This window comes from Condylostylus longicornis, unplaced genomic scaffold (genome assembly GCF_029603195.1).
Source record: "Condylostylus longicornis isolate FDR11 unplaced genomic scaffold, ASM2960319v2 ptg000044l, whole genome shotgun sequence".
Classification (NCBI taxonomy): Eukaryota; Metazoa; Arthropoda; class Insecta; order Diptera; family Dolichopodidae; genus Condylostylus; species Condylostylus longicornis.
The window spans coordinates 2,565,974-2,578,827 of NW_026578013.1; the positions used below are offsets into that span (position 1 = coordinate 2,565,974).

At 27.1% G+C, this 12,854-nt stretch overlaps 1 protein-coding gene across 1 annotated transcript in view; it reads right to left on the reverse strand.

Moving 5' to 3' along the window:
- Positions 1-12,854, reverse strand: part of LOC129610384 (transmembrane channel-like protein) — a 49,694-nt gene that overhangs the window by 15,492 nt on the left and 21,348 nt on the right. The window contains exons 4-6 of the mRNA XM_055522951.1: positions 5,469-5,493; positions 243-444; positions 38-182 (exon numbers count right to left, since the gene is read on the reverse strand). Of these exons, the coding sequence (XP_055378926.1) occupies positions 38-182; positions 243-444; positions 5,469-5,493 (372 nt within the window). The remainder of the gene's footprint in view (positions 1-37; positions 183-242; positions 445-5,468; positions 5,494-12,854) is intronic.

Here is a 12,854-nt window from a genome sequence, read left to right on the forward strand (position 1 = left end):
TTCGCAAATTATATATTTTGTAGATATAGAAACTCACCTGTCTTACTAATTTTAATTTTCTTCTCATACTCCATGGCTGATATTTTACTGATTGTATAACTTCTTTATGTAAACGAATATTTTCAAAAATTTGTTCTTGTGTTGAGTCTTGATTTGTTCCATCATCTAATGAAATTGCAGTGCTGTTAAGAGATTAATTTCAATTTCAAATAATATCAATTATTGATTTTAATTAAATTTACTCTCCAGAGCTGGTTGTATATACACTTGAACGTCTTCTATCTCCTAAATGACCGCCCGTTTCAAAAACATGATCCATTGGACTAGATGTTCGTCTTGAACCGCGATGACTTTTTCGTCGTCCGACACGAATACTTGCCCGTCGTTGCATGATGGCGTTTACTGATAATGAATAATCTTCTTCACCTTCTTCGTCTGAATTATGTTCGTCTAATATACATAATTTATTTCTATATTAATTCAAATTAGATTTTTAACAATACATGGAAATTACCAGAAGCGTTTGTTGGACTTGTTATATCCGGTGATAACTCATTTGATCTTTCTTCCGATGAACTAATAAATTAGGTTTGTTGTACATTATTTTAAATGTAATTCTTATATTTTTGTTTAAATTTAATTTTAGTTTTTAGATTATGTATAAAATATTCCAAATTTCTTTAAATAATTTAAAATGAACAAATCGAATTTTATTACTAAAAACTCACCGCTTACTTCTTTCCGTTTGTGGTTGTTTTAATAAATTTTGCATTTGTTTTGAATTATTATCGGGTTCACTTACATCACAATTGGAAGCCCATGTTACTGATAATTGAGGTGGTGAGACTGGATAACTACCACCCTAAAATTCCGAAGATTCGTTTTAAAATTGGACACATTAGTTAAATTTGAAAAAAAGGTAATGATGTTTTGATAAGACTACAAATGTATTTTAGTTTATTTTATCAAAATGGAAGCTAATTTTGCATCATATTTTACACATCATATTTTAAGCATAAGCTCTTAAATAAATTTCAAGCATTTGTAAAAAATTATACTGAAGTGGAAGCAATTAAATTAAAAGCTACAAACATTTTACTAATTTAAATACGCGAATAGTCGCATTCACAAAAAGAATATGTTTAAGTTTTTTTTTGGGAGTCAACCATATTATTCGTATGAGCTGTATGAATTTTTTTAGTTTAATACTAATTTTTAAAATTATATTTAATTCATTTAAGGAAAAAAGAAATTACAGTACATGATTAAACCTCACTGTTGAGTTTTACTTTATTCTTAAAATTTTATATAGGTCGTTTTAAATCTTTCGACTTCATTTAATTCAGATTATTTCGCTATCTGTGTTACTTTTATTTGCATTTACTTTTATTTTTTAATTCAGATTATTTTTATCTGTGTTACTTTTTATAGGGTTACCTTTGTACCAAAGGTGAACCCTATTGTAATTAGACTAATTCAGACAAAGGGTTCGGGTAGTTGCCATACAACTCAAGGACTTTATTTTAAATATTTCAAGAACAAATAAAGGTATAAATATAAAATTTGTAATATATGTGACCAATTATATTCTACATATATTTTAAAAATTTTAATGGGATAGCTTCACTGGTTCAGGTGGCTATCATACAACTCCAAAAGGAAATTTTTTATATTCGGAAAAATAATAAAGTCAGATTCATGAAACTTGGCAGTTATGTGTCCAATTATAGGTCAGATATATCCGTGAAGTTTATATAGAATGGTTTCACAGGTTCGAGTAATTGCCATGCAACAACGAAAGGTGCAAGGTAAAATTCAATCGGTTTATACTGACTGAAACATTTTTACTTGTTTTTTCTTAATTTTTACTAATTGTCCTTAAGAGAACATGACATTTCGTCAAAAAAATAAAATGAAATCTGAAAATTGTTTATAAGCTCTAGATGTTTTGAGATTTGAATCTATTCAAATGGAAGGAAATATAATTTCTTTATAAATCTAATGTGATCGTTAGTTTGGTCAATAATAAAGTTTACATCTATTTTACATATTATTGTATTTCGGCATTGTTCTATTCAATGCAATTATAGTAAATTTTATATCTTTGTTTTTCAACTAATCTATTAAACATCTTCCGACAAGCTTCCATTTGAAAATAAAAGACTTTATTCCCATTTGAATTATCGGAACTTTACACCGATTGGAAATGATTGGAAATTATGAAAATAGAAAATCTCCGCGAGTCGCTAGTTGAGTATTGCATAACGTGTTCAAATCACGCCTACCGAGATTATCTTTTGACTCACATAATTAACTATATTTTAATTAAATATAGTAAACTAAATTCGTTTGAAAGTAATATTAATGTGTTATAATATTGGTATACTTGCCATTCAGCTTTATGTTTCAAACGAAACAAGCTATGAAATAGCTTATTAGCTGAAAATAGTTATTTTGCTTTAAAAGTTGTACTGATCAATACTTTTTAGAAAATTTTTTAAAAATTGTGCTTATTTAATTTTTTTTTATCTACGTGTATGTGTGTTCGTTTTTTAAACTTCTATATCTTTTGAGAAAAGATCCTAAAATGGCAAAAGTACTTTTCGTGGAAAAATAATTTTTTTAGAACGGCATTATTTATCGTCTCTTAAGACTCTTTTGAAACAGATTTCAAGACACCCTATGTACCCAGTTTTCTTTTGGGACCAAGCTGTAAGATACCGTTAAAATCTAAGATCAGATATATGATAAAGTTTGATGACTGTTTACATATGAGAATTTACATGTCTGAAATGGTCTGGTTGAGCTCGGATAATGTCAAAACTTAATAATTTTGCTACGAAAAAAATAACCAAAACAAAATCAGCTGATCGCCACTCCAAAGTTTTATAAAAAACTGGTTCTTGATATTTTACTTTGACTTAAAAGAGTCTTCACTAAATAAACGACTTTTATCAGCCCCGCATCAGGTTTTGGATTTTGGCACATATGTAAACAGTAACTAAGAGTATAATATTCTAATATCGTGAAGACAAATTTTTTTTACATTACCTTCACCTCTTCATCGAACTCACTTTAACTTTTGAAAGAATTTTTTGTATTTCAATAAAAATCTAAAAATTAATGAAAACCAAAAACCGTAATATTTTTTGAGTGAACATATACATCTTAGTACTGCCTTTAAAATCTTGTTTTTTTAGCTATATCTCCTTTTCGGTAATAGATTTTTCAACGTTTAATAACTTGAATCAAAGCTTAGTAAGTTGAGTCAAAACAGTATTTTCAACAATTGAGATTACTGCTTCCGAAAACAATCTACTACGTTATTTAAATTAGTTTCACTGACATACCGAATCATTTATAAAATTATTGCACACTTTTAGGATGAGCAAAAAAAAAAAAAACATTTTCACAATGCATTTCCGATGAATAATTGAACGATTATAAGCAAGTGTGTTAAGAAAAATAATAACATTTTTTGATGGTGGCGCAGTTTCTGTTAACTGAAATTTGGAAAAGCTTGCAGTTTCAAAAATATAAGGTGGAATTTTAACAATTTCGAGAGAAAATAACTTGAGAGGGAATCGGACGGACTGAAGGATAGATGACTGGACGCATCGACGAACAGAGTGAAACTAATATGCACTTTTTTTCAAAATTTTTTTGGAAAAGTGCTAAAAAGCTGGGGAATATTCTCCAAAAAAATATTTTAAAATATCAAAAAATTTCACACGAAAGCACATAAAGCACAAACTAAACCGTTCTTATAACCCGTTAATTAAGATTGAATTCTTAAACCTTTTTTAATATATTTTTCACATATATAGGATAAATCCCAATATCTCGGAAATTAATTTTAACACCTAGTTTAAAACAAAAATTTAACTGAATGCACTTATTATTGAATCACTTTGTATAAAAGCGAAAAAGTAACGGTAAATATCTTCTTGTCAAAAAATATAATCACGAATTTTAAAACTAATTCAATTTCATCATTAGACCAATGTCTATTTTAATTTTCTCAATGCTTATTACCGACCACAAGGGAGGTTATGTGATAAAACCAAATTTTGCATGTGGAGTTTTCGGTGGAAAAGCGTTTCTTTATGCTAGGCAAGCGCAAATAAACTATTTTTACAGAGGTGTATGTCGATCTATCTGTCTCTTGGTCTGTCTGCCAGTCTGTATTTGCAGATATTTGTATCTCAAGTTCAACAGAACCGGTTTCGACGAAATTTTATATATGGGCTTATTTTGAGGGTGAGATATTTTGACATTTTTTTGGGATATATTAGGCCTCGGGAATTGGGTTTTTTACGGCCCGATTTTGCATTTTTAATTATTTTCAAGAAGATCAATGAACTAAATAATGTCAAAGAACATTAGAAAAAATAATTTAGTCCAATTTTTCTAGTTTAATAACACCAAATGCAAAAATTAATATAAGTGCAATAAAATAACTACCACAAATCAAATCAAATTATCACAACAATTATTATTTGCAAAAAAAAAAAAATTAGAAATGCTAAAAATTTACAAATTTACAAATAAAATTAAAAAAATTTATAACTAACTTTTTTTTTTCAACTAATTTTTATTAATACTCTTTGTTACTTTCAACACACACTACACTAACACTACACTACTTTTGATCAAATTTATTTTTTTTCTGTTGTTGTTGTTTTTTCTTTAATTACATGTGTATTATATAATTTCTGTTAAGCATATTACAGGTATTATTTTACTTTTATGGTGAATTGTTTTTTTTTTATTATTTTTTTTCTTTTTATATTTAATCTACTATATTTTTTAATCTATATTAATAATACTTTTGATTTAAGCTACTTTTTGTTAACTACTCTATATTTTACTTTATTTTTTTTTTTTTAATTTTTCCAAATTTTCCAAAACAACTACTGTGATTACAAGTAAAAATATACACACAAATACACACTCAATATTGATACTGTAATTGTTCTAATAAGTTAACAATAAACTAAGAGAAATTCCACTAAGACCTACGGTATAAATGACAAAAAAAACAGTAAGAGAATTAAAAAAATAATAATTGAAAACTGTGGGTAGAGGCACAAAATATACACACACTCAAAAAAAAAAAAAAAAAGAATAATGTGTGACACGTGAAGATGAGGTGTGTTTTAAGTTTCAACAAATTTTGTTTTTTTGTGACTCTTTTAAAAAAATGAAAACGAATTTTAGAAGAAAGTAAAAATTTTTTTTTTTTTTGGTTTGTTTTTTTCTTTTTAGTTATAAAAGAATTTAAGAATTAAAATTTTTTATTTAAAAATTTATTATAATGGAAAATCCTGGATCAAGGACTTTAATTTTTCAATTTAAATGATTTTTTTAATTTTTTTTTTTTTTCTTTTACAAAGCACAAACCGTGCCCGATGTTGTTGTTGATGTTTGAGTTGTAGCTGTTGTAATTATAGTCGTGGGTAATTGATTTTCATTATTGTTATTATTATTGTTATTATTTCTGTTATTATTGTTGTTATTATTGTTATTATTTGTTGAAGTTGTAATCCCAAGAGCTTCCAATGTAATCCAAATGATTCGTAATATTGCCGTATTATTTCCAAAATATGAACGATATTCCATTTTTTTTTTTTTTGTAATCCACACAAAATTTTAATATTTTAATGCAATTTTTTTTTTTCATAAATTTTAAAAAATTATTGAAATTTCTAATTTAACATTTTTCTTGTTTCACTTAATTTTTCTTTAATAATTTTTTAATAAATTTTAATTTTTAAACTTTTGAATGACATTCACTAAGCTCAAATATTATATTTAATATTTTCAATATTCCAATATTAAAATTTTTATGTTATTAAAAGCTATTCTTTGTTTTCAAAAATTTCGCTAATTTGAAAAATTTTTCAACTTTTAAACAGTAACTCCAATAACGAACCATGAATTATGTAAGTTACAATCAGTATAACAATAACACCACCAAAACCATATGAAACCAAAAGCACAAAATTTTTTAATAATTATAATTTTTTGTAATTAAATTTAATAAATTATACACAGCTTTAACTTATTTTTAATATTTTCTTTAATACTTTTTTGTTTAGAGCATTAATTTTATTAAAATAAAAAAATAAATTCGACCCCATATAGTGATCATCAATATTTTATATTTGAAAGGTGAAATTAAATTCACAATATCATAATATATACCAATATAATATCAAAAGAATAGGTCGAAAATATCTAAAAATAAAAAAAATCTCAAGGACAAAACAATTAACATAGTACACACTTAATATTATTCATATCTTATATTATTACATTTTATATATCCAATAATCACATATGTAAGTAGTTCTAATCACACACACATACACGCTGTTATTCCAAAAGGCTTTTCCTCCCAAAAAATTTCACCACTCAATATTTTGTAATGGAAAATAATAGGAGGGATAGAGCGCGAATTTTTTTCCAATTATAAGAAGATGCGACTTCGAAGACCGTTTTTAAAAGACTGAATAGAATAAATATGATTCGCGAAAAAAATAGCCACTATAAAAGTGAATGGACACCTACAAATTCCAATTGATAGCCTTACTAGATATAAGTTTTACCACACATAAGTTCGTGTCTAATTTCGCTCTAATAGTTAAAATATTGTGGTTTTCTTGTTTTTTGTCTTTTTTTTTTTGCTCTTTTCAATAATCCTTTATTTTTTCCTTTTTATTTTATTCACATTCATATTTTTATATTTATTATAATTTTCATTTTTATAATATTATGTATTAGTTTTAATAAACAGAATATATAAGCATAAATAAAAGAAAAAATTAAAAATCTAATCAAAACGTAGCATGAATATAGGAAAATCATATCAAAAGTCTAAGTGGGTGGCAAAACAGAAAATTTAACTTTAGTACATTTGTACAATTCTATTCTATATTTAACTAACATTGTACATGTGGTTAGACTATTTTATAGTTTGGTGAGATTAACGCGATATTCCATGCTTGTATATCATATGGTGTTTTTGAGTAAACCGCTTTAAGCTAAAGTTAAAGTGATCGTCATAATAAAAAAGAAGAAAAGTAGAAAGAAAATTATTTTTGTATCCTTATTTTAAAGGATTGTATGAAAGTTAAAATTCATATTTCTTTCTTACTTTTGTAGATATATTTGAGTGTATAATAGATGGTCTATGTTAATAGTGTTAATAATAATAGATATACAAGAGAAAAACAGTTAAAAACAAAACGAAAATTAAAATAAAAAAAGAAAAGTGGTAAAGAAAAATTAACAACGTGAAGAACATTAAAAACATGTAAATTAATTTTAAACATGCGAAGGCGCCTCTTTAGTTTCAGTTAAGTTTTTAAATGCAATTGAGCTGGAAGCAATAGGTATTCCCTCTATGAATTTTAAAGTGTTCCGTATAAGCTGACGCTGAATTTATATCAGGCTGTTTACCATTTTACGAATTGCGTATAGCCATCATCAATATGACATACTGACCTGTATCTGCAAAAAAAATTTCTTCGGAATTACCATGTATGTGCAGAAAATATTGAATGGGAACGGTTTATTCAACAAACACCTTCATGCTATGGGAAAGTGTACAAAGTGGTACAAAAATTGCACTGGCTTTTCGGGGAAGTATTCTACACCGAGGCTGCGCTCATTTATACCCTCAGAATGTAGGGTCTAACACTTATGGTATCTTCATCTTCAGCTTCAAGTATATGCAACTTAATTGCAATATCTCTCTTCGTAAATATTTTTGTTCCCGAAACTTATCTATATTAGCTATAGAAAAATATTTCCTTTCCATATCGTCAAAAATTGATATTTTCCAAGCAACTTGCGACTGAGGGTTGAAATATTTTGTAATACTAATAACGAACTATGAAAATAATTCTTGCTAACGTGCTAGGACAAAATCTGCAATACACACAACATAAGTGATTTTCATTTTGTATATTCATACTTAAAAAATTCTTTCCTTTTTCTGAATCAGCACCCATTTTATTTTTATACTTTTTAATTTCTTTGGTGATATAGTCGACATACTAAAAGATGATAACTATGAATTAGACACAATGTTATTATTTAAATAATTTTAAGGCGAATTGGCGGCATTAACGAATAGTAAATATTAGAAAGCGACAAAACCACAAGACATAAGAGAAGAGAGCCTTAAGTAACAAACATTAAATCTATTAGTATATTTAAAGTAGATTTTGTCATCAAATAAATCTGTGCTCCAAAAAAAAAGTGATTTTTCCACAATACATTTGAAGTATGTATGTGCCTTACCCAGATTTTCGCCTTGAAAAATAATTTTTCATATTAAAAGATTTTGCGCCTCTATAATGAAAAGCGACGGCTTTTTTTTTTTTCAAATATATTTTTTTGAGCACAATAATAATTATAATGGGGTCATAAACTTATAAAAATTTGATTTCCTTTTATTTTATAATTTTGTTTTTGGTGATACGAGTATTATTTAGGATTTCGCCACTTTTCATTTAACATATTTAATTATGTACTTGTGTATGCTTCGTATATATACGAAGCATATATATGTATGCATATGTATGCAGGTATGAATATTTAAGCTTTATTTTTAGAGAAACTCTTTACATAAACTTATAAATGGCACACTCCTTAAATTATGGATTGTAATTCTTTTAATCCGTTACGTGTGATATTTTTAGTTTCTTTTTCTATTGTTTTACTTTTATTCTCTTTTAATTTTTATAAAATATTCTTTGAAAGAGAATAATGTGACTATTTGATTGGAATTGTGATTTCGTTTAGTATTTTATTTTGAATTGACTGTCCCGCGGGCTGTTGCTTAGATTTAATTTCAATACCTGAGAATTGTTTTCTATTTTGAAATTTTTTTCTTTATGAAATGAAACTTCGAAGCAGTGTGATCATTCTCATATTTTTAAAATTAATACGAGTACATAATTCACATTCACGCATAAATTTATGCACTTTTCATTTTAAAAGATTAAAACAAATAATGTCGCTTATATTGTATATTAATATAGTTAGGTGTTTAGTGCCTTGTCCGGAGTTCTTCGAAATCATAATTCCGATGACAAGTGTATAAGTAAAAACTTGGTTGTTCACTATTAATTTATTTTCGTTCATTAAATTAGGCCACTTGGTATTATGAGCAATGTATAACAGAAGTTTTAATGTATAACAGTTTCTTTAAACCCAATTAATATTTATGACTCAATTTAAAATTAACCTGCAATTGCATTCCTATTAACAATTACAATATTATAATTTTTGCATTTATATATGATGAGATATTAGACGTAAAGGAAGAGTAAAATAATTTTGTTTTATATAGAAAAGTAAAATAGAGGAAAAATAATAAGAATAATAAAAAATAAATGAAAATTTAAATATTCCTGGAATGCATTTTGTATATTTTTTTTTTCTTTCTTTTTTTATACCTTACATGTAATTATTTATTTATTATGAAAATGACTTTGGGTGCAGTTTTCACCTTTACAACAATAATTGTGAATAAAATCATCAGAAAGAAAATTATATGAAATTATTCTCCGAAAAAAATAAAACAAAAATGAAATGAACTTGACAGAATAAATTGTGACATGCAACTAGAGTTTAAGAACTTTTTGAAATTGTTGCGTTTAAAAATTTTAGTTTAACCCTCCACTTTATTTTATTTATTTTTACCGACCGTATTGTGTAAACAATAGGTAGGTTATGTGATGGCAACAAATTTTGCATATCGAGTTTTCGGTGGGAACGTACTTCTCCATAGTAGGAAAGTGTAAATAAACTATTTTTAGCAACCTGTCGGTCTGTCGGTCTGTGTGTGCACGCGTGTATCTCAAGTTCGGCTGAACCGATTTTGATGAAATTTTATATGTAAGTTTGTTTCCACCATGGCACGGATCGATCAAATTTTGGTATATATCAGGCCTCGGAAACTGCACTTTTTAGCGGGCCTGTTTTACATTTTTGAACATTTTGAAGAAAATATTCAACCGATTTACTTGAAATTTTATATATAAGCTCAGCTCGACCGTCCGCAAAAATTTGTATGTTTTGGAAGAAATCAGGCATCGGCAACTAGACGTTTACTACGGGCCAAATATACATTTTTGTGTATATAAAGAGAAATAATCAACCGATTTAATTGAAATTTAATATATGAATTCCTCATATTAAAGCAATGAACATATAACTTTATTGGAAAGATCAGGGCTCGAGAACTGATTTGCGGGCCGATTTTACATTTTTCACCATATCCACAGAACAAATTGATGGAATTTCTTGAAATTTGATATTTGAGTTCTGGTTGTTACCGAAACTAACTGGCGAGCATTTCAGGGAATTCGGGTAGCACAAAGCGAAACTCTACTAAGAGCCAAATTTACATTTTTCTAAGTATGTTAACTACAAGCTTACTAATGTCCTAAAAATTGGAAAGAAGTATTTAACAGACATTTTTATAATATTCTGTAACACTTTCATTTAACTAGACAATACACAATGCGGTCGGTTATGTGCTGACCACATCAGATTTTTTTTTTTAAAGACAGTGCCATTTTGCTTGCAAAAGAGAATACCCTACAGGCGTTATAGTTGAATAAGTGTGGAAAATTACAAATTTTACAAAATTTTATAAAAATTTTTGTGTCTCGGACAGTATTAAGCTTTGACATCTACTGCGGAAATCAAAAGTTTTAAGGTTAAAGACGTACAAATCAGTACACATACAAATATTTGAAATGAAAATTTAGGAATTTTCTGAATAATTCATTTTAATTAAACTAATCTTGATTATCATTCTGTTACAAATATTTTATAGTACTAATAATGCTCCACCTAGACTCCATGCGCTTAAAGTATAAGAGTTTTATAAAATTAATCATAGTCGCGAAATTTAATCTATAAAATGAGACAATAAAGAATATTTTGATATTAATCAAAATTTTTATAAATGCAATCTTATATTTAGTAATTAAATTAATTTTAATTATTTAAATTTTATGAACAGTTTCGAATTATAATATTTTTCATTATACGACAGTTAATTATCAAAATTAAAAAATCTTTTAACCATACCCTTTAATTTTTTTTTCCATTTATCAAAAACTGGTGACAAATAGTTTATATAACTGTTATTACACGTAGATGCTCTAAAAATTTTATTTTGCATGCACAAAAATATTAAAAATTGTACAAAAATGCAATTTTAAGTTAATTAGAAAACTATATAAAAAATATTACAAACACTAAATTAAATTTTTACTGAATTATTTCACCACTGACTGTGAATTGTATACAAAAAAAGAGAAAAAACAACATTAAGGCAAATAAAGATAGGGAGTACATCGCATATAGCTCTATTTATACATTTTCTGGGAGAAAGTTATTATACACCAATTTGGAAAAACCATACAAAACTGAATTGGAAAAGAAAGAAAAAGAGAAAAATTAAAAATAAAATAGAAAAAATTTATTATCATATACTCGTATGCAATTCTCGAAAATGAAACTGACATGATGGTGTGAAATTGAAATATGAGGTGCTGTCAAGAAACACGAATGCTTGCATTAAAACATATAACAAATATTTTTTTCTCATTTAAGTATGTAAGTAGGGCAATGGAGTCAGTTGAAAATTTTGAACGGTTTTAATGTTTTTAAGTTCTTCTTTAAGGAAATTCGTTTCGAAAATAATAAAACAAAAATTTTTGTTGTTGTAGTCAAGGTACTTAAACTAATGCTTGTCTAAGGTCTGCTTGTGTAAGGTCTGTAGATTAAGGAAGCACTGAATAAGAATTTGGGTTATATAATGGAATATCTTCGACGTTGGGTTTCTGCAATGTCAAATCTGAACTGGTGGAGTAGTGTAGGGCAACCATTAAGCTGTAGCATGTCCCTATTTTGGTTTTTTCGGCCACAATAAGATTAGAGGAAATGAGATGATCGACAAACTCGAGGGTGGCGCCAGAATAGCGAACTTCTATTCTTAGAGTTGAAAAACATTATAGACCCAAGAAAGCTAAAAAGAAGAGGAACTTGTTTCGGGATGGCGAACTTCTGGAACAATTACGGCTCTGCAGACAAACAGCGATGGGCCAAGAAAGAATGTTGTGGGCGTTCCGCTAAATATCTTGAACGTGCTTGGATAGATCTAGCAGGGACCCTTTGTGTGATCGAAAATGCCGTATACTATTTAATATACGATTAATTGGTTAAAAAAAATTAATAAAAGGTGATGCAAACATTTAACCGTTATCAAATTCTTCGCTCCTTTGTATGTCAAGTGTATGAAAGAGAAGTGAATGTGTTGCAACAAAACAAAAATTGCAATCCACATCTGTGGAATGTTTTTTCTTACATTTTCTTTTTTAACCATTAACACTTTAATTATTTATATAAGAACGGTTAGTTATTCGTTTTCTCAATAATAAAGTATGGGGGTACAGAAAAATTATAAATTTCAACGCGCTTAATGGTTTTGAAAACAGCACATTAGGTCTTTTCATTGCATAATGTTAGGGGAAGAACAAAAAATAAGAAAACATTACTGCAATGATTCATTTAGCTGCGTTAGTCCACTTGAATCAATTAATAAAATTATATTTGCTAATATAGGAAGACATTTGTTATGTTTTTGGAAACACTTGACAAATCATGCAATATTATTTTCAGATAAAACAATATGGCGGAAATTTAAAATTCTTATGATTTTGAGAATCAATAACATTGGGAGAGGAAGTAAATCGAAAACAAATCAGTTGTAGTGAAATAAACCCTTTAAAAAACTGTTACAGGTGTATTATTCAGATATGTAC